The sequence below is a fragment of the Ranitomeya imitator genome, chromosome 2 (genome assembly GCF_032444005.1).
Source record: "Ranitomeya imitator isolate aRanImi1 chromosome 2, aRanImi1.pri, whole genome shotgun sequence".
In the NCBI taxonomy this organism is placed as follows: Eukaryota; Metazoa; Chordata; class Amphibia; order Anura; family Dendrobatidae; genus Ranitomeya; species Ranitomeya imitator.
The window spans coordinates 388395975-388418937 of NC_091283.1; the positions used below are offsets into that span (position 1 = coordinate 388395975).

At 46.6% G+C, this 22963-nt stretch overlaps 1 protein-coding gene across 2 annotated transcripts in view; it reads right to left on the bottom strand.

Annotated features, from left to right (window-relative positions):
* Nucleotides 1-22963, bottom strand: part of LOC138664110 (zinc finger protein 420-like) — a 292426-nt gene that overhangs the window by 84479 nt on the left and 184984 nt on the right. Inside the window, exons 1-3 of one of the 2 annotated variants that reach the window (XM_069750536.1) lie at nucleotides 9123-9710; nucleotides 1226-1381; nucleotides 920-1099 (exon numbers count right to left, since the gene is read on the bottom strand). The exons of the other annotated variant lie outside the window; for it this stretch is intronic. Coding sequence (XP_069606637.1) covers nucleotides 920-1099; nucleotides 1226-1381; nucleotides 9123-9209 — 423 coding nt within the window. The 5' untranslated portion in view covers nucleotides 9210-9710. Of the gene's footprint in view, nucleotides 1-919; nucleotides 1100-1225; nucleotides 1382-9122; nucleotides 9711-22963 lie in introns of those variants that run through there. 2 annotated transcript variants of the gene reach the window in all.

The window sequence follows — 22963 nt, forward strand, 5'->3', positions numbered from 1 at the left end:
TAATGTCTAGGGGAAAAAAAAGACTGAAGACAGAGCTAAGAAAAAAAAATGATGTCAGGATTTCTTTTTTCCCTCTATTGGAAATCATTGAAGGGCTCCTTGTACTGTTATGGCTGGCAATCAGGCAACACAGCGTGCAGTAATCAGCGCACATACAGAGATCTGGCAATAACCAAAAACAATAGGACGAGCTCTGAGACGTGGAATCTCTGTAGACTGCAGTACCTGATCTATCCTCACACAACTGTAAGCAGCAGTGGATTGCGCCTATCAACTACCTATGCAACTCGGCACTGCCTGAGGAGCTGACTAGCCTGAAGATAGAAATACAAGCCTGACTTACCTCAGAGAAATACCCCAAAGGAATAGGCAGCCCCCCACATATAATGACTGTTAGCAAGATGAAAAGACAAACGTAGGAATGAAATAGATTCAGCAAAGTGAGGCCCGATATTCTAGACAGAGCGAGGATAGCAAAGAGAACTATGCAGTCTACAAAAAACCCTAAAACGAAAACCACGCAAAGGGGCAAAAAGACCCACCGTGCCGAACTAACAGCACGGCGGTGCACCCCTTTGCTTCTCAGAGCTTCCAGCAAAAGTTAATAGCAAGCTGGACAGAAAAAACAGAAAACAAACTAGAAGCACTTATCTAGCAGAGCAGCAGGCCCAAGGAAAGATGCAGTAGCTCAGATCCAACACTGGAACATTGACAAGGAGCAAGGAAGACAGACTCAGGTGGAGCTAAATAGCAAGGCAGCCAACGAGCTCACCAAAACACCTGAGGGAGGAAGCCCAGAGACTGCAATACCACTTGTGACCACAGAAGTGAACTCAGCCACAGAATTCACAACAACTGTCATCCCCCAATCCCTCCATAGCATAACTGTATAATGTCCCAGCATTCCCAGCAGTGTCACCTTTCCAGTCAGCAGCTCAATCATCTTGTAGGTGAGTTCTAGGATCTTCTGGTCATTGATGTTCTCATGTATCAGGGGGTGAGGTGGAGGGCCTGTGATTGGGCTCAGGGATCTTTCCCAACCGTTAGACACAGGGTCCTGACAGCGCTCACTAGGGGTCTTCTTCACTCCTGTGTAATCCTGGTTATGGAGAGACACATTAATAAATCTTAGAGACATTTCCAGAATCCTCACCTCTCCAGCTGTGTCCGTCTGTTATTCCCATAGATAAGAATGATGTAATGTGAGGTCATCAGAATCTCTCACCTCTCCAGTAAGCCGGAAGAGGATCTCTAGGGTGAGGTGTAACATCCTCTCCGCCATCTTGTCCCTGTCCCTATCCCTATTCATCCTTGTAGGGTCACTCAGGAGAATTCTCTTATATAGGAGATGTCCACTGAGAGGATCCGATATTGTAGGGACCTGAATGGAAAGATGATGATGATGTAACATCATAGAGATCATAAAGATCCTATGTAAAAATACAATTACTGGAGGTAATAAAATGAAGCATGAAGAATCATTCTCTCTTCTCGTAAGGACTCAGCAACTAATTGTCTGTATTGATCACACGTAAGAGTAAAAATTATAGAAACTGACAAAGGACGCAATCAGCATTGGAATAGGAACTGCAAGGGATCGTCAGTGTGAGCATCACAATATATATTATTTTACAGTATTATGACAGTTTTCCTGCATATTTATGTATAGATAAAACATATATATTTTAGACCATATACAGTAGCAAGCAGTTTATTCATTGGAGTCGGCAGATGAATATGTTGCTCATAGACTCATCTTCCATAAAGCTCATTCATGTTTCCGTCACCTGCAATGAATTCAACATTATTAACACTACAGGTACCAGGTTCACAAATAACTAATACACAATGAGGAGGACATATTCCTATATTACTACAGTTGTATATACATATTTGCACATAGTCCTACATGGATGACATTACAAGGAGGGATCACACACTGCATAATTACAAAATGATCAGAGACTTGTAATCGCTCTATTAAATATTGTTGAGTAAAAGTAAGAAGTTTTATGTATAAGAAAATAAAATATACAGAAATCACAATTTAACCTATTTTTACCCAATATTATTTTAAGGAAAATAAAGTACATTAGAAATGCACAGAATTGCACTATCAATTTATTTAGCCTACAAACTGAATGGCATAAAAAAGGAAAAAAAGAAAAACTATGCTTAATTTTTCATTCTATAACCTCTATAGTGGAGATGCCAGACTACAGGAGGCTGAACAGAGACGGTTATACCAGCAGATCGTACATAACTGGGATCCTGTCAGAAAACATTCAGTGGAGAGACAGCTTCTAATCTCAACCATCAACCCCCAGAAGTGAGACAGGAACAGAGAGGAGTCAGAGAACTGAGGAGAGATGTCAGTCCTGTCAGGAAGATAATGGGAGAGAAGAGAGGATCCACTATAGTAGTCCGACCGAGAGTCTTCTGCTTTCAATAAGGAAAAAAGAAAATACTCCATTTCTGTGAGGCAGAGAGAGAGCATCTTACACTTTATCAAGGGATTTTTAAAGAAAGCCTCATCTATTATATTAAGGTCACTGACAGACAGGGCCTCCTCTAAAATATCTGAGGTCACGGACAGAGATAGAGATGACTCCATTATATCTGAGGTCACTGACAGGGATGGAGCCTCCTCCACTATATCTGAGGTCACTGACAGATAGAGCCTCCTCCATTATATCTGAGGTCACTGACAGAGATGGAGCCTCCTCCATTATATCTGAGGTCACTGACAGAGATGGAGCCTCCACCATTATATCTGAGGTCAGTGACAGAGATAGAGCCTCCTCCACTATATCTGAGGGCACTGACAGAGATAGAGCCTCCACCATTATATCTGAGGTCACTGACAGAGATGGAGCCTCCACCATTATATCTGAGGTCACTGACAGAGATAGAGTTGACTCCATTATATCTGAGGTGACTGACAGAGATAGAGCCTCCTCCATTATATCTGAGAACACTGACAGAGATAGAGACTCCTCCATTATATCTGTGGACACTGACAGAGATAGAGCCTCCTCCATTATATCTGAAGTCACTGTCAAAAAGTAGAGCCTACTCCATTATATCTGATGTCACTGACATAGAGCCTCCTCCACTATACCTGAGGTGACTGACAGAGATAAAGCCTCCTCCATTATATCGGAGGTCACTGACAGAGATCAAGCCTCCTCCACTATCTCTGAGGTCACTGAAAGGGATAGAACCTCCTCCATTATATCTGAGGTCGCTGACAGAGACAGAGCCTCCTCCATTATATCTGAGGTCACGGACAGAGACGGAGCCTCCACCAGACCTATCCATCAATGTCAATGGCTGCTCACTTTCCCCAGTCCCTCACGCCCGGTGCCTCGGGGTGATCCTCGACTCTGCCCTCTCTTTCAATCCCCATATCCAAGCCCTTGCCTCCTCCTGCCGTCTCAAACTCAAAAATATTTCCCGGATCCGTGCTTTCCTTGACCGCAACACTGCAAAAATGCTAGTGCATGCCCTTATCTCCCGCCTCGACTACTGCAAACTCTTACTCTCTGGACTCCCCTCTATCACTCTGGCACCACTCCAATCCATCCTCCACTCTGCTGCTCGACTAATCTACCTGTCTCCCCGCTATTCCCCAGCCTCTCCCCTATGTCAAGCCCTTCACTGGCTGCCTATCGCCCAGAGACTCCAGTTCAAAACCCTCACAATGACATACAAAGCCATCCACAACCTGTCTCCTCCATACATCTGTGACATGGTCTCCCGGTACCTACCTACATGCAACCTGCGATCCTCTCAAGACCTCCTTCTCTACTCCCCTCCAGTAGCTTGAAGACACAAAAGAGAATAGTAAAACCAAAAACACTCAGTTTGAAAAAATGTTGCAGTAATCCGCAAGTGCTAGTAAAAGATGTAAAAAACAGGGTTTCTTGGTGGTGTGTGAACATGATCATACAGACTTGTTCACTGTGCAAGTAGCCCATGTGTTCCTGTTTCCATAATTGTTCTCTTGTGTCTACAAGACTGGGGAGTTCCACCACTCCTCTTGGGCTATCTGCACAAAAGCTGTTCTACCCTGTATGCACACATGGATTTTTCCTCTCTGAACCCTGTTCACACAGGTTATATACAGATGATCAGGTTTTTAAATACATCAGATAGGGATTGCATACATTAGTTAGGACTGCTCTGATAAGGGTATACCGTGAAGATTGGTAGAGCAGCTTAGTATACATTTTTTGCAAAAAACGTATCAACCAAATACCCTGTTTTTTACATCTTTTACTAGCACTTGCGGATTACTGCAACATTTTTTCAAACTGAGTGTTTTTGGTTTTACTATTCTCTTTTGTGTCTTCAGGTTTCTTGGTGGTGTGTGAACATGATCATACAGACTTGTTCACTGTGCAAGTAGCCCATGTGTTCCTGTTTCCCCTCCAGTAGCGTAGCTACTGGCGGGGCAGAGGAGGCCATCGCCCCGGGCCCTGTCACATGCAGGGGTCCACTGGGAGCCAGGGCAGGGCCACTTCCGTGAGGAGGCAGAACACAGCATAGGAGCAGAGCAGTATAATGTCTGCTCCTATCGGATGTCTGCACGCTGCTAGCACAGTGGCCGGCTGCAGTCTCCCTCCTGCAGTGAATGGTTTCGCCCCTCTGACCTGATTATGAAGCTTTTCCTGGCTGCAGTTTTTCTTCACTCTGTGCACACTGGGATTGGCTCAGGCACGCTGGGTCCTAGCACCCAAACCTTACATTTCACTTACTTCCTGGTCCTGCCTGCAGTGCAAACTTCATCAGTAAGTGGGGATGGATCTTATTAGATTTATTAAATTCAGGTATGTCACTGTGAGACCGTTGGGGTATTGTGGGGGCTGAAAGTGAGTGAGGGGGTCAGGGTACTGGGGGGTGAATGTGAGACCGTTGGGGTATTGTGGGGGCTGAAAGTGAGTGAGGGGGGACAGGGTACTGGGGGGTGAATGTGAGACCATGGTGGTATTGTGGGGGATGGGAGACAGGGCACTGGGGGGTGGATGTGAGATGATGGGGGTATTGGGGCTGAAGTGGGGGAGGTCACTGGGGGCTGAATATTATAATGTTTTGTTATGATATTATATGTACTCCATCACATGTTGTTCTGTCCTCACTAGCTGAGGCAGGCTCATACGTAGCTATACAGTCAGCTAAACCGCTATACCGGGGTCCAATAAGGAGACTGTGGTTGAGTCTGTGCTTTATTAAACGTAGTGGTATATTGATGCGGTGAAACTGTGAACAATGATATACATAGAATCAGTGCATGGCATAGAACAGATACATAATACACATGATATACATTATGCATAACATTTAGAAAGCTAGTGACTAAACTAGGAGTACAACTGGTTAAACTAAGCTAATATAGAGCAGAAATATCTATAGGAAGCATAAAGACATACCGGCAATGCAATCGCAAGGGGGATGAAGTGAAGCGTCTTTCCTTGAAGGCAAACCGAAGAAAGTGAAAGGAAAAATGGAGGGAAATGGAGGCTGAGCTACCATAATGCATTGCAAAGGAGGAGGAGAATCAGACATGGATAATACAAAAACAAGATTGAACTGCCAACATAACTCTGGCCGCTAGAGGGAGCCAAAGCATCACAGATGAATAAAGGCATGAATATATCAATACTGTATACTGAGGAAACTGCAATTATGCAAGCAAATAATCAGGGTAACAATATTAGATGGCGGAGACAGAACACTCCCCGTCTGGCATCAACGGATGTCACTACTCCTTTCTTCCGAAGGCAACAATAGGACCAGTTCAGATACCAGTCTGGAAAATGTCTTAGGTTCATTCCCTTTGGTCATCCTTAGCTCAACTTTGCGGACTTGCCGTCCTTGCTCGGGAACGTTGCGGTAACTAGACCAAGTGGCCACTGGTTTCGATGAATCTGACAGTCTTTCACAAGAACAAGGTCACCTATGTTCAGATTAGGTTTAGTAGATTGCCACTTCGTACGTGGCTGCAGGGTAGACAAATATTGTTTGCGCCACCTGTCCCAGAAAGTATTTGCAAGACTTTGTACCTGTCTCCATTGGCGCTTGTAGAGGTCCTTAGCGTCGAAGCCTCCTGGAGGGGCACTGAACAGTCCCGTTTTCTGGGTAAGTAGAGTAGCTGGAGTCAATAACAAGGGCTCCTCAGGGTCGTTAGAAACTGGAACCAGGGGTCTTGCATTGATTATAGCTGCAGCTTCAGCCAAGAAGGTGATTAGGCTTTCGTGGGTAAGCCTCGCTGCTCCTTTACATTTTTCCATGTCACGAGTTCTGGTGGTCCTGAATGAGCGAGCTATATGAGTCAGGCAGGTAATGGCTTGAGTAAGTGACTTCCAACTTAAGAATCTGTCGAACCTGCAAGATCCAAGCTGGATAACAGAGGTCACTGTATGAAGGGTAGACACCTGAGGGCGGATTTCAGCATCTGAGTCCTCTCCTACTAGTTCAAAGGTGTCTGGAAAACATTCCTCAATGTACAATAGTTTTAGTCCCGAGAGCCACGTTGTGCTTCCTAGTCGACTTGCGTCAATTGCTCTAGTTGCATGATCTGCGGGATTCTGGTCTGTGTGTATGTAATGCCACTGCTTTGGATAAACTGATCTCCTGATTCGTAGCACTCTGTTATTGACATAAACGTAGAATCGCCTGGTTTCATTGTGGATATATCCCAGGACTACTTTGCTGTCTGAGTAGAACTTGGCCTGTGTCAGGTCGATATCCATTTCGGATGCGATGAACTCCGCTAACTCAACGGCTAAGACTGCGGCACAAAGCTCTAACCTGGGTATAGTGTGCTCTGGTTGTGGTGCGAGTTTGGCTTTTCCCATAATGAAACCAATGTGGCACTGACATTTGGAGTCTACAGTTTTGAGGTAGGCAACAGCGGCAATTGCTTTGACAGAAGCATCTGCAAATACGTACAGTCTTTGGCTCTGTATCTCAGTAGATGGCACAGGGGTGTATGGTCTTGGCATATGCAAGTTGGACAGTGCCGCTAACGAGTTCTTCCACTCTTCCCACTGGATCCTCTTATCAGGTGGCAGAGGTGCATCCCAGTCAGATGTTTCCCTAGTTAAGTCTCTTAGTAGGGCCTTGCCTTGTATAGTAACAGGAGCTGCGAAACCCAAGGGATCGTACAGACTGTTGATGGTAGACAGGACGCCTCTACGTGTGAAAGGCCTTTCTTCCTGGCTGACCTGAAAGGTGAAAGTGTCTGATTGTAGATTCCAGAGAAGCCCGAGGCTGCGTTGCATTGGTGCGGGGTCTGACCCCAGGTCCAGGTCTCTGAGACCATTACATAGGTCCTGAGATGGGAACGCTTGCATGAGTTCTTGGCTGTTTGAGGCTATTTTATGAAGCCTAAGGTTTGAGCAGGCAAGCATGTCCTGGGCTCTCGTGAGAAGACTGATGGCAGTCTCATTTGAAGGCATGGCTTTTAGACAGTCGTCGACATAAAAGTCCTTTTCTATGAATTGTCTGACATCTGCTCCGTATTCTGGTTCTCCTTCCTGAGCCGACCTTTTGAGTCCGTAAATGGCGACTGCAGGTGAAGGACTGTTGCCAAAGATGTGCACTCTCATGCGATACTCTGTGACTTCTTTAGTAGGATCATTGTCTCTGTAGCAGAAGAATCTTAGGAAGTTCCTGTCTCTCTCTCTCACAAGGAAACAATGGAACATTTGCTGGATGTCAGCGATGAAGGCAATGGAATCCTTACGGAAGCGCATAAGTACACCCAGTAGTTTGTTATTGAGGTCTGGTCCTGTCAGCAGAACGTCATTCAGGGAGACATCATTAAATTTAGCACTGGAATCAAACACGACTCTGATCTGGCCTGGTTTCTTAGGGTGGTATACTCCGAACATGGGTAGGAACCAGCATTCTTCAGAGTCTTTGAGAGTGGGAGCTAGTTCTGCGTGACGGTTTTCAAAAATCTTTGACATGAAGGAGAAAAAGTGATCTTTCATCTCTGGTTTCTTTTGCAGATTACGAATGAGAGAGGAGAAACGTTGTAATGCCTGATTTCTGTTGTTCGGTAGACGTGGTCTGTGGGTTTTGAAGGGAAGAGATGCGACCCAGCTGTTGGTCTCATCTTTAACGAGTCCCTTGTCCATTACCTCTAAGAACAACTTGTCCTCTACCGACATTGCCACTTGGTTGTCCTGCTTAGTTCTCTGGAAGACTGTTCCCCCTAACTGATCCTCATAGCTTCCCGACACTATACTGCTGTCGTGAGTAAAGTCTATTAAATGATCAGGTAGTTGGATGCTGTGTGGCAGTTCCCTGACATGGAACTCATTGTTACAAGGTTGAAACAGAGATGGACGTCCTTTCTCCAATGTATTTGTCAGCATGCTTGTCACAGAAGATGGGGCGTGCATGCGTCCCAAGCATACGTTGCCAATTATGACCCATCCTAGGTCTAGCCTTTGGGCATAGGGAGCATTGTGAAGTCCATTGATATGACGTCTCACTTTATGAACCTGTAGGATATCTCTCCCCAACAGCAGAATTATCTGGGCCTGATGGTCGAGTTCCGGTATGAGGTGTGCTATTTGTTTTAAGTGAGCGTGATGGATTGCTACATCTGGCGTAGGGATTTCAGATCTGTTGTCTGGGATCTGGTTACATTCGATGATCGTAGGTAGTGGTAGGCAGAATTGTCCGTCTAAAGACTCGATCTGGTAGTCAGTAGCTATCCTGCCTGCTGTTGTCACAGTACCTGCACACGTCTTTAAGGAGTAGGGAGTGCTTGGCCCTTTGATGTTGAATAGGTCAAAGAACGTTGATCTAGCCAAGGATCGATTACTTTGATCATCCAAGATAGCATACAGTCTTACAGCTTGGTCTCTATGGCCCTTCGGGTATACTTTGACGAGGCATATTTTTGAACAGGACCTACTGTCTATTGTCCCTTTGCAGACCTCGGTACATTGTGAAGTGATCTCTGGCGTAGCTGTATCAGTGTTCCTTTTCTCCCCGCCATGCTCACTGTCAGCTGGCGTGTTTTGTGTACTCCATGGAGCTGGGCCGGGGTGTAGAGCAGTGTTATGATCTGTGGTGCCACATTCTGTGCATTTTACACTGACCTTGCAATCCTTGGCGAGATGAGCTGTGGACGAGCAGCACTTGTAGCAGATACCGTTTTCTTTCAGGAAGCTTCTGCGATCTGGCATAGATTTTCCTCTGAAGGCTCTGCATTTCAGGAGAGGATGAGGCTTCTGATGAAGTGGGCACTGCTTGTCAGGGTCCTGCACCTTTGTCTCTGATTGGGAGCAGCCAGCAGACCTGTATTTAGAATCTGAAGAAGAAACATAAGTCTTGTGTACTGCTACAGATGTTCTGCGTGGATTTGCAGGTGGTGATGGTGTGGCATATGGTATTGCAAAGTCAAAGCTGGGATCGTTTCTAATTCTCGCTTGTTGGTGTATGAAGTCTACAAAAACGGAGAAGGGAGGGAATGGAACGCTGTGTTTGTATTTGTACGTGGAACCATGTGTGAGCCACCTCTCCTGTAGATTGTAGGGCAACTTCTGGACTATAGGGTTAACACCTCTGGCTGTGTCGAGAAATGCAAGTCCCTGTAGGTCGTCCTCGTATTTGGCAACTTGGACTTCCTTTAGCAAGTCGCTTAGCTCTCTAAGTTTCTGGAGACCTTTGATAGATATTTTAGGAAAGTCATCTATTCTTTTGAACAAGGCTCTTTATATTACTTCTGCTGAGCCGTAACACTCATCCAGCCTTTTCCAGATCTCTTTGAGGCCAGTCTCAGGGCGGTTTATATTAATGTCTCTGATCCTTACTGCGTGTTTGACTGACTCTTCTCCCAGGTATTTGACTAACAGGTCTATCTCTTCCCTGTGTTGTAGCCCCAAGTCTCTAATGACATTTTGGAAGGAAGCTTTCCAAGCTCTGTAACCTTCAGCTCGGTCAGTGAATTTCATGAGTCCCTTGGCAACCAGTTCACGTCGTGTGAAGAACTTGGCAAATTCTGTCGTGAATCGGTTGTCAGCAGAGTATACTCGTGATGGGTCGCCCTGATAGTGATGTGAGGTACGTTCGTACCTGTTAGTGTCCTCATGGTGGCGCCAGTCGGTATCGTATTGCTTCGGTTTGATGTACGGTGTGTCAGCAGGGTGATTCATGTTGGTTACCTGGTGAGGGGCAAGGTAGTCATTAGCAGAGTTGTTTTGCCTCACATTTTCGAGTTTGTTTCTGTCCTGAGCCTCGCTGGAGGTGTCGTATTCTGGTTTTGGTACTGGTTCAGGGTTATAGTTTGGATCAGGAAGGTCATTAACATACTGAGATGTGCGTTGTGGTGAGTCTTGCAGTGGAAACTCCAGACTCGACGTACTGCTTTGGCTATGCAGCTTGGGATTTTGCGGCTTCTAGCGATTCTGCTTCGGCGAGGGCTGCGGCAGCTTCCCTTTTTGCTGCTAGGCTTTCTAAGGCGGCATCCACACGTGCCTTCTCTAACTGCGTTCTTCTCTCTTGGTCGGCTCTCTCTAACTGCATTCTTCTCTCTTGCTCGTCTCTCTCTAAGCGTGACCTTCTCTCTTGCTCGTCTCTCTTTAAGCGCAACCTTCTCTCTTGCTCGTCTCTCTCTAAGAGTGACCTTCTCTCTTGCTCGTCTCTCTCTAAGAGTGACCTTCTATCTTCGTCATCTAGGCGTGCTTTTTCTAATTTAAGTTGCATCTCTTGGTCAGCAAAGCTCGCTCGTATTTTGGCGGCTTCAGCATTTGCGCGGGCAATGGCGACAGCGCTGCTGATGGATGTCGTCTTTGAGGAGACGGAAGTAACAGATCTTGTCCTATGCGATTTGTGAGACATGGTGTCTTGGGAAAGTGCTTGGCTGTGCAGAGATTGCTGCAGCTGTATTCAGTCTCTGTGTAGCCGGTGACTTGAATCCCACTAGTTGGATGGCTGCCGTTTCACTGTTCTGTCCTCACTAGCTGAGGCAGGCTCATACGTAGCTATACAGTCAGCTAAACCGCTATACCGGGGTCCAATAAGGAGACTGTGGTTGAGTCTGTGCTTTATTAAACGTAGTGGTATATTGATGCGGTGAAACTGTGAACAATGATATACATAGAATCAGTGCATGGCATAGAACAGATACATAATACACATGATATACATTATGCATAACATTTAGAAAGCTAGTGACTAAACTAGGAGTACAACTGGTTAAACTAAGCTAATATAGAGCAGAAATATCTATAAGAAGCATAAAGACATACCGGCAATGCAATCGCAAGGGGGATGAAGTGAAGCGTCTTTCCTTGAAGGCAAACCGAAGAAAGTGAAAGGAAAAATGGAGGGAAATGGAGGCTGAGCTACCATAATGCATTGCAAAGGAGGAGGAGAATCAGACATGGATAATACAAAAACAAGATTGAACTGCCAACATAACTCTGGCCGCTAGAGGGAGCCAAAGCATCACAGATGAATAAAGGCATGAATATATCAATACTGTATACTGAGGAAACTGCAATTATGCAAGCAAATAATCAGGGTAACAATATTAGATGGAGGAGACAGAACACATGTAATATTTGCTATCTGGGGAGGCTGGAGATTGGGGGTGGGGGGTTCTTAGGGGGCTTTTGATACGTACCACCTGGGTCTTTTATGAGTATTAGTATAAGGAGCCCGCATACAGTAACCAAGAGCTGCATCACATTTACAGCACCACTCCAGCATTATTTTTTTATTTCATTGCTGGAGCTGTGCTGAAAATCCAAGTCCGCTGCCCCCTGTCTGATACTCACCTTCTTGCGTTTTCATCTGTTTTTGTCTCCGCTCGGCTCTGTCTCCTGCAGTTTGTGGCCTGTCAGCGGCTCCAGTGTTTCATGGAGCAGTGCAGAGGTCACTAATCAATGTGAGTCTATGGGAGCCTCGTTCTGGCCTCTTTCTCACTCTCAGGCTATGTGCACACGTTGCGAATTGGCCGCTGCGGATTCGCAGCAGTTTTCCGTCTGGTTTACAGTACCATGTAATCCTATGGAAAACCAAATCCGCAGTGCACATAATGCGGAAAATATCACGTGGAAATGCTGCGTTGTATTTTCCGTAGCATGTCACTTCTTTTTGCGGATTCCGCAGCGTTTTACACCTGCTCCTGTATAGGAATCCTCATGTGTAAAAATGCATGTGAAATCTGCACAAAAAAACACAGGAAATCCACGGTAATTCCGCACACGAATCCGCAACAAGTGCACATAGCCTCATAGTCTTACATTGAGCGCTTGTGACATAACTTCTCACTTCTGGCCAGTCAGAAGCTGCGCTCACAAGTTTGAGCCGTGGGACTGCAGCAGTGCCACAAAATAGTGAATACGCCGGAGGATGAGTAAATGACCGGGACATCCAAATCATGACAGGGAGCTGTGAGTATGCAGGTCGTGCGGCTGTATGCGGATGGTGCCGCATGCGTCGTTTTGACGATGCGGCAACCAGCGGAGACGGAGCCACGTAGCATTTTTTTTTTTCCGGATCGTCAAAACGATGCATGCGGCACCATCCGCATACAGCCGCACGACCTGCGTACCTAATGTTAAATATAGGTACGCAGGCCGCATGCGGGCCGCATGCAGATGTAGGCAGAGGTGCGGCTGAGGACGGGGCTTCACGGAGGAAGTCCGCAGCCCGCCGCACATCAGGGAAACGCTAGTGTGAAACTAGCCTTAGGAAGAGCTTATCACTAGAGTTGAGCGACTTTTCCTTTTCTCGGATCGAGTCGAGTTTTGCAAAACCTGACTTTGTCAAAAGTCGGGTCGGGTGAAATCGGCCGATTATTGAAAAAAGTCGTGGATCGACCGAAACACGAAACCCAATGTAAGTCAATGGGGAATCAAAGTCGTCAGTGAGTGGAGGACAGGAAAACACCTACAGTGCCCATTTTAATGTCAAAAACATCAATTCTTGTCAGTTAAGCTTGTCAATCTTAATTTACCTTATAACAATAGTTAGTCATTGAAAATTGGGGGTCATTTGGCTAAAGTTGTGGGGGGGTAGGGCTGTTTCAAATTTTTCGTGGGCCCAGGAAACGCGGACTACGTCACGGTGGTGGAGCAGGGAGAGGTAAGTATTTAAACTTTGCAAGTGCTGTGATCCTGAGCAAGCAGGGGGGGTCCCCTTGTTCGCACTGGCACAGGGCCCCTCAAAGTACGGCGGTGTGTTTGACGGCGGCGGTGCCTCCCACCGGCAGATACACTTTTGCGTACTATGAGGGGCCCTGTGCCAGTGACATCGCCAACTAGTATGCCCCCCCACCTGATGAAGGAACCTGCACTTTCATCTGCACCTTCCTCTTTGTCCCCGTGTAAGGTGGTATAGTATGCGGGAAGGGGAACCTGACTTTCAACAGGGTCAGATTCTGGCTGTGTAGAGTGCTAGGAGAATGTAGTGGTCTGGGTCAATGTACCAGCAGACTCATCTAGCAGTGGCTGGGCAATGGGCAGGATGAGGAGGAAACACAGATATAGGCCCAAATAATAAAGTAGGCTAAATGCAGTTCAAAATTGTTAACAGGACTAAACAGGCGGCATTCCTTTGTTCAGTGGAGGAAAACTGTAATTAGTGGCAGACACAGTTAGCAGGCCTAAAATAAAAAAAGTAGGCTAAATGCAGTTCAAAATTGGTAACAGAAGTAAACAGGCGGCACTGCTTTGTTCAGTGGAGGAGAACAAGAAGCAGCAGCAGACACCGTTAGTAGGCCCAGTCAAACAAGTAGGCCAAATGCAGTTTAACATCCGAAACAGGATGACAATTGAGGCTCAGCTTTGTTCAGTGGAGGAGAAATGCAAGGAGCGGCAGACAACGTTAGTAGGCGTAACCAAACCAGTAGGTCAAATGCAGTATAATATCCTAAACAGGATGAAAATTGAAGCTCAGCTTTGTACAGTTGATGGAGAACAACAAGCAGCGGCAGACATCGTTAGTAGGCGTAACCAAACCAGTAGGCCAAATGCAGTGTAATATCCTAACCAGGATGAAAATTGAAGCTCTGCTTTGTACAGTTGAAGGAGAACAACAAGCAGCGGCAGACACCGTTAGTAGGCGTAACCAAACCAGTAGGCCAAATGCAGTGTAATATCCTAACCAGGATGAAAATTGAAGCTCAGCTTTGTTCAGTGGAGGAGAAAGGCAAGGAGCAGCAGACACCGTTAGTAGGCGTAACCAAACCAGTAGGCCAAATGCAGTGTAATATCAGACACCGGATGAAAATTGAGGCTCAGCTTTATTCAGTGGAGAACACCAAGCAGCGGTACACACCATTTGTAGGCCCCACCAAAGAAGTAGACCAAATGCAGTTTAATATATGACACCAGATGAAAATTGAGGCTCAGCTTTGTTCAGTGGAGGACAACTATAATGGGAGGCAGACACAGTTAGTAGGCCTAAATAAGTAAGTAGGCTAAATGCTGTTCAAAATTGGTAAGTGGATTACACAGGCAGCATAGCTTTGTTCAGCGGAAGATAACTGTAATGAGTGGCTCAGACAGACAGAGTAGGCCTAAAATAAAAAAAGGTGGCTAATTGCAGTTCAAAATTTGTAAGAGGAGTACACAGGCGGAATAGCGTGGTTCAGCGGAGGAGGACAAGTGTAATTAGTGGCTCAGACAGACAGAGTAGGCCTTAGGATTGATGCCTTGTCATATTCAGGACCCATATGTGCATACTAGAGGTGATTAGTGTATATTTTTCTCATATATGAATGTCTGTATATCTGTACTACTAGTATATATGCACCTTGATTATTCCAGCAGTGTTATGATACGTGACTCTTTATTGCATGTTGCACCTTGTGCATTATTCATGCTATTTGGGCAATAATTGTTTCTGAGCAGGCCTCATGGGGGAGTTTGTTCGTGTACTGGTTTTAATTGGTTTTAATATTGTTTGTTACCAATAAAGTTGTTCCTTTTTTGATATGCTCAATAGGTGGTGTGCGGAGTTTTTGGTGGCTTCTTTTTTCTCTTCTTTCCCTTTGGTGTAATTAGTGGCTCTGACACACAGAGTAGGCCTAAAATAAAAAAGAAGGCTTTATTCAGTTCACAATTGGTAAGAGGAGTACACAGGCGGCATGGCTGGGTTCAGCGGTGGAGGACAACTGTTGTGAGAGTCTGACACAGTTACTAGGCCCAAATAAGTAAGTAGGCTAAATGCTGTTCTAAATTGGTAAGAGGATTACACAGGCGGCATAGCTTGGTGCAGCGGAGAAGGACAACTGTAATAAGTGGCTCAGACAGACAGAGTAGGCCTAAAATATAAAAAGTAGGCGAATGTCAGTTCAAAAGTTGTTTGAGTAGTACACAGGCGGCATAGCTTTGTTCAGCGGAGGACAGTTGTAATGTGTGTGGTGCAGACAGACAGACAGACAGAGGCCTAAAATAAAAAAAAGGTGGCTTCATGCAGTTCAAAACTGCTAGCAGGAATAACCAGGCGGCCTAGCTTTTTTCAGAGGGGGACAGTTGTAATGTGTGGCGCAGACAGACAGACAGAGGCCTAACATAAAATAAGGTGGCTAAATGCAGTTCAAAACTGCTAGCAGGACTAACCAGGCGGCCTATCTTGTTTCAGCGGGGGACAGTTGTAATGTGTGGCGCAGACAGACAGACAGAGGCCTAACATAAAAAAATTGCTTCATGCAGTTCAAAACTGCTAGCAGGACTAACCAGGCGGCCTACCTTGGTTCAGCGTGGGAGGACAACTGTAATGAGAGGCTGACACAGCTACTAGGCACAAATAAGTAAGTAGGCTACATGCAGTTCACAATTGGTAACAGGAGTACACAGGTGGCATAGCTTTGTTCAGCGGAGGACAACTGTTATAAGTGGCTGACACAGTTAGTAGGCCAAAATACTAAAGTGGGCTAAATGTCTGCCAAGGAATTGTTCATAAATAAACTAGTGGCATAGCGAGGTACAGGGGTGGGCTCCTCTGCAGAGTTGCAGACAGTGGTAGTTGTCGCAAATTATTAAGGGGTCTAAATGGAGGCCAGGGCCCCTGTATATTTTTACTATCATCTATTGCAACAAATTTGTACTGGCAGTGCCATTTAAGGATTTAACAGCACAGACTACACAGTGGTGGGGCAGGGAGAGGTAAGTTTTGCAAGTGGTAGAGCACAGTTCGTGCTGGGGGGGGACACTCTCTCGTGGGCGGCGATACTGACACAGGGCCCCTCATATTACGACGGTGTGTCTGACGTTGGTTGTGCACCACCACCGTCAGAGACACTTCATTGTACTGTGAGGGACCCTGTGCCAGTGGCGTTGCCCCAGAGTGAGCACACCCACCTGTCCAGGCAAACGGCACTCGCATGGGTGCTTGCGCCAAGTTGTGACCACGGCCCTGTGGGGGAAGTCAGCCCATTTAGGGAGGTATACAAATGGCCTATGGTGGACATTCGGCACCTGCAAATGGCGGAATTGGAGCAGTCAGTAAGAGGAGGGCAAAAACAAGAAATTTTTCTGGCAAGCTACGTGTCAGCAGGGGAAGGTGGAGCAAAATAATTCGAAATCCATGATTGGTTCATTTTAATGAAGGTTAGATCATCAACATTTCGGGGAGCCAGACGTGCTTTTTTTTCGGTCAGTATTGAACCAGCAGCACTGAAGACTCTTTCTGATAGCACACTAGAAGCAGGGCAAGCGAGCTCCTGTAATGCATATTCTGCCAATTCGGGCCAGGTGTCTAGTTTAGATGCCCGGTAATCAAAGGGGAATGACCTGTGAGGGAGAACATCGATAATGGCAGAAAAATAGTTGGTAACCATACTGGACAAATGCTGTCTCCTGTCACTTTGAATCGATGCAGCAGTACCTGTCATGTCTGCGGTCAATGCAAAATCACTCCACAACCTGGTCATAAATCCCCTCTGTCCAACGCCACTTCGGCTCTGTGCACCTCTAACACCTCTGCAATGTTGCCCCCTACAGCTCGTGTGAGAACCATCACCGCTGCTGTGTGCTGGGAATACCTGAACCAAACGGTCTAAAAGAGTTGCTTGTTTGGTAGCCAATATTTGCTCAAGGTTCTCATGTGGCATGATGTTTTGTAATTTTCTTTTGTATCGTGGATCCAGGAGGCAGGCCAACCAGTAATCGTCATCGGTCATCATTTTGATAATGCGGGGGTCCCGTTTTTGGATATGCAAGGCACACTCAGCCATGTGGGCCAAAGTTCCAGGTGTCAATTCACTGCTTGTGCTGGGTTGAGGAGTACTTTCTTGAAAATCTACATCACTTGTGGCCCGCAAAAACCCTGTATCTGACCTTGCAATGTCACCAGTTTCTATTGCCCCCTGAGAAGCAACCTCCTCCCATAAATATTCATCCCCATCATCCTCCTCCTCCTCTTCATCCGCCACCTCGTCCCGGAGACTTCCCTGAGCAGACAATGGCTGACTGTCATCAAGGCTTCCCTCCTCCTCGGCCGCAGACGCCTGCTCCTTGATGTGCATCAAACTTTGCATCAGCAGACGCATTAGTGGGATGCTCATGCTTATGATGGCGACGTCTGCACTGAACAGCCGTGTGCATTCCTCAAAACACTGAAGGACTTGACAGAGGTCTTGGAGCTTCGACCACTGCACACCAGAAAACTCCATGTCTGCCATCCAACTGCCTGCCCGTGTATGTGTATCCTCCCACAAATACATGACAGCACGCCTCTGTTCGCACAGCCTCTGATGCATGTGCAGTGTGGAGTTCCACCTTGTTGCAACGTCGATTATTAGGCGGTGCTGGGGAAGATTCAGCGATCGCTGATGGTTCAGCATACGGCTGGAGTGTACGGGCGACCAGCGGATGTGCGAGCAAAGTCTGCGTACCTTCAGAAGCAGGGCTGGTAAATCAGGGTAATTTTTAAGGAAGCACTGCACCACCAGGTTCAAGGTTTGAGCCAGGCAAGGTATGTGTTTCAGTTCTGAAAAGGCTATGGCAGCCATAAAATTCCTTCCGTTATCACTGACTACCTTGCCTGCCTCAAGATGTACACTGCCCAGCCATGACTCTTGCTGCAAGTACTCGGCCAGTACTTCCGCGGTGTGTCTGTTGTCGCCCAAACACTTCATTTGAAACACAGCCTGCTGACGCTTACCACTAGCTGTTCGATAATGGGACACCTCGGGTGCAACACTGGCAGCAGGGAATGGAGTGGTTGTGCGACTGTGCTATGTGGACGCGCTTTCGCTTCTGGAGGAGGAGGGGGGGCGAACGCCTACAGCCAACTGTTTCCTAGACCGTGGGCTAGGCAGAACTGTGCCACTATGGCTGTCCCCTTTAGACCCTGCATCCACCACATTAACCCAGTGTGCCGTGATGGACACGTAATGTCCCTGGCCATGCCTACTGGTCCATGCATCTGTTGTGAGGTGCGCCTTTCTACTGACAGATTGCCTCAGTGCATGGACAATGCATTATTTGACATGTTGGTGGAGTGCTGGGATGGCTTTTCTCGCAAAGAAGTGTCAACTGGGTAGGTCATAGCTTGGTACTGCGTAGGCCATCAGGGCTTTGAAAGCTTCACTTTCAACCAACCGGTAGGGCATCATCTCTAACGAGATTAGTCGAGCAATGTAGCCGTTCAAACCCTGTGTATGTGGATGAGAGGAAGAGTACTTTCTTTTCCTATGGAAAGTCTCTTGTAGGCTGAGCTGGACTGGAGAGGTGCATATGGTGGAACTAGCGGGGATGGTGGTGGACATGGCAGATGGAGAGATGCTTGGTGATGGTATTCTTGATGTGGGCCTATCTACAGTGTTTCCAACCAAGAACATTGTGATTACCTGACTGCTTTGGCCTTGCGACAATACCTCCTCATTTGCTACTGGTGGTGTCATAACCGGTGGGCTTCCAGTGAGGGAAGCAATGTTGCGTTGCTGACTAGCTTCAATATGAGTAGGTGCACCAATGGTACGGGACGTTTGGTAGTTAGTCCATGCTTCCAAGTGCCTGCAGGTTAAATGTCTACGCATGCAAGTTGTATTTCAATTTTGAACATTCTTCCCTCTGCTAAAGGTCTTGGAGCATTTTTTACATATAACTTTGGACTGATCATTCGGATCTTGGTTAAAAAATTGCCACACTGCACTCGTCCTACTATGGAATACCTTTTCAGGCATTGCACGCTGTGCTACTGTCTCCGGATGGCCACGCTGTCCTACAGCTGTTGTGGTTTTTGACACACGTTTTTGGCCTGAAAGGGGCCTGCCAGATGACAGCTTTTGCGATGTAGATGGCTGCTGCAGATCATCCTCCTCCGCTTCTGAGCTACTGGCAGCGGCACCCTCTTCCCCCAATGGCTGCCAATATGGGTCAACAACTGGGTCATCTATCACCTCCTCTTCAATGTCATGTGCACCGTCCTCTGTGTCACCGTGTAAGGTGCTATAGCGTTCGGGACTGGGCACCATAGTCTCATCAGGGTCAGATTCTGGCTCAGTAGCTGCGAGGGCAATGTAGTGATCTGAGTCAATGGAACAGCATAATAATCTAGCTGTGGCTGTGCATCTGTGCACTCCATGTCCGATTCATCTTGTAATGGGCTTTTAACAATTTCCCTCTCTAACCCAGGCACGGTATGTGTAAAGAGCTCCATGGAGTAAAGTGTAGTGTTGCCTGCCGCATCCTTCACTTTTGTTTTGGGTGAAGGACACAAGGAAGCTACTTTTTCCGGACCAGGAGCAGCCACTGACGACTCGCTGCTTTTAGATTTCGAACCTTCTGAAGAGGAGGCGAAAGAGCTAGAGGCTGAGTCAGCAAGGAAAGCCAAAACTTGTTCCTGCTGCTCCGGCAGCCTTCGAGGCCTTGTGTAGCCAGACGATGACGCTGGCTCAACACCTTGAGCCTTTGGTGCTATCTTGCTTTTCCCAGTACCACCAGATGATCCACTACCACCACCACCATCAGTACCAGCTGGCAACAACCGCCCACGGCCTCTTCCACCAGACTTCCTCATTTTGGGGGAAATGTTACCAAAATAACAACCGTTATATGGTACTGTTAAACAAGGTAGAAGGTGTATATTAACTTTTGGAGAATTTATATCTCCCTTTTTTTGGCGGGAAGACTGAAGCAAAAAACAGGCCCTGTGTATTACACTACACAATGTCAGTGGCAGAAATGTGGCTGCCAGATATACGACAAACAGAACTGACGTATAGAAACTTGTGGGCAATTTAAATCTTCCTTTTTTTTTGGGGGGGGGGGAGAATGTAGCAAAAAACAGGCCCAGTGTATTACACTACACAATGTCAGTGGCAGAACGTGGCTGCCAGATATACGACAAACAGAACTGACATATAGAAACTTGTGGGCAATTTAAATCTCCCTTTTTTGGGGGGAAGACTGCAGCAAAAAACAGGCCCAGTGTATTACACTACTGTTATGATCCGGTGACCTTGGAGCAGCGTGAAAACTTTCACTGGAGTAGGTGGTAACTATACTGACCACAAATCCTGATCTTAACACCGCCACTAGAAGTAGCCGTGGGGTGTACCTAACAAATCCTAGACACCTCGTCACAGCTGGAGGACTAAATACCCCTATAGATGGAAATAGGAATACTACCTTGCCTCAGAGCAGAACCACAAAGGATAGGCAGCCCCCCACAAATATTGGCTGTGAGTAGGAGAGGAAAGACAAACACAGGCAGAAAACAGGATTTAGCACAAGAGGCCACTCTAGCTAAAATAGGAAAGGATAGGACAGAGTTCTGTGCGGTCAGTATTAAAACCCTCCCAAAAATATCCACAGCAGATTATACAAAAAATTCCTCCATCTAACTAAAGACGTGGAACGTATATCTGCAACTCCAGAGAATCCTACACACAGAGCAGGAATACAATAAAAAAACAAGCACACAGCTTGTGTGCCATAGAAAAAGAAACAGACACTTATCTTTGCTGAATTGGCAGCTAAGCAGGAGAAGCCAGAAAGGGATCCAACACTTCCCATGAAACATTGACAACTGGAAAGAACTAATGAGTCCTGCAAACCTAAATACCCCAGTCAGAATTGCAATCAGCAGAAACACCTGTCCAAGACTGCAGCCCAGGGACAACTGCATTACCACCTACAACCACCGGAGGGAGCCCAAAAGCAGAATTCACAACAGTACCCCTTCCTTGAGGAGGGGTCACCGAACCCTCACCAGAGCCCCCAGGCCGATCAGGATGAGTCATATGAAAGGCACAAACCAAATCAGCGGCATGGACATCAGAGGAAAAACCCAAGAATTATCCTCCTGGCCATAACCCTTCCATTTGACAAGGTACTGAAGCTTCCGCCTCGAAAAACGGGAATCCAAAATCTTCTCAACAACATATTCCAACTCCCCATCAACCAACACAGGGGCCGGAGGATCAACAGAGGGAACAACGGGCTCCACATATTTCCGCAATAAAGATCTATGGAAGACATTATGGATCGCAAAAGAGGCCGGAAGCGCCAGTCGAAAAGACACCGGATTAATAATCTCAGAAATCCTATAAGGACCAATAAACCGAGGCGTAAACTTAGGAGAAGAAACCTTCATAGGAACATGACGGGAAGACAGCCAGACCAGATCCCCAACCCGAAGCCGGGAAGCAACACACCGACGACGGTTAGCAAAACGTTGAGCCTCCTCCTGAGACAACACCAAATTGCCCACCACATGAGCCCAAATCTGCTGCAACCTGTCAACCACAGAATCCACACCAGGACAGTCAGAAGGCTCAACCTGCCCAGAAGAAAAACGAGGATGAAAACCAAAATTACAAAAGAAAGGCAAAACCAAAGTAGCTGAACTAGCCCGATTATTAAGGGCAAACTCGGCCAATGGCAAGAAAACCACCCAATCATCCTGATCAGCAGACACAAAGCATCTCAAATAAGTTTCGAAAGTCTGATTAGTTCGCTCGGACTGACCATTTGTCTGAGGATGAAACGCAGAAGAAAAAGACAAATCAATGCCCAGCCTAGCACAAAAGGCCCGCCAAAACCTAGAAACAAACTGGGAACCTCTGTCGGACACAATATTCTCCGGAATACCATGCAAATGGACCACATGCTGAAAAAACAACGGAACCAAATCAGAAGAAGAAGGCAATTTAGGCAAAGGCACCAAATGAACCATCTTAGAGAACCGGTCACAAACAACCCAGATAACCGACATCCTCTGGGAAACCGGAAGATCGGAAATAAAATCCATAGAAATATGAGTCCAGGGCCTCTCAGGGATCGGCAATGGCAAAAGCAACCCACTAGCACGGGAACAACAAGGCTTGGCCCGCGCACAAGTCCCACAGGACTGCACAAAAGAACGCACATCACGCGACAAAGAAGGCCACCAAAAGGACCTACCAACCAAGTCTCTGGTACCAAAAATGCCAGGATGACCAGCCAACATGGAACAGTGAACCTCAGAAATCACTCTACTAGTCCATCTGTCAGGAAAAAACAGTTTCCCCACAGGACAGCGGTCAGGTTTGTCAGCCTGAAATTCCTGAAGAACCCGTCGTAAATCGGGAAATGGCAGAAAGGACCACCCCTTCTTTCAGAATACCGACCGGTTCTAAGACCTCAGGAGAATCAGGCAAAAAACTCCTAGAGAGGGCATCAGCCTTAATGTTCTTAGAACCCAGAAGGTACGAGACCACGAAATCAAAACGGGAAAAAAACAAGGACCATCGAGCCTGTCTAGGATTCAGCCATTTGGCAGACTCGAGGTAAATCAAATTCTTATGATCGGTCAAGACCACAATATGGTGCTTAGCTCCCTCAAGCCAATGTCGCCACTCCTCAAACGCCCACTTCATAGCCAACAACTCCCGATTGCCGACATCATAATTGCGTTCAGCAGGCGAAAACTTACGGGAAAAGAAGGCACACGGTTTCATTAAGGAACCAACAGGATCCCTCTGAGACAAAACGGCCCC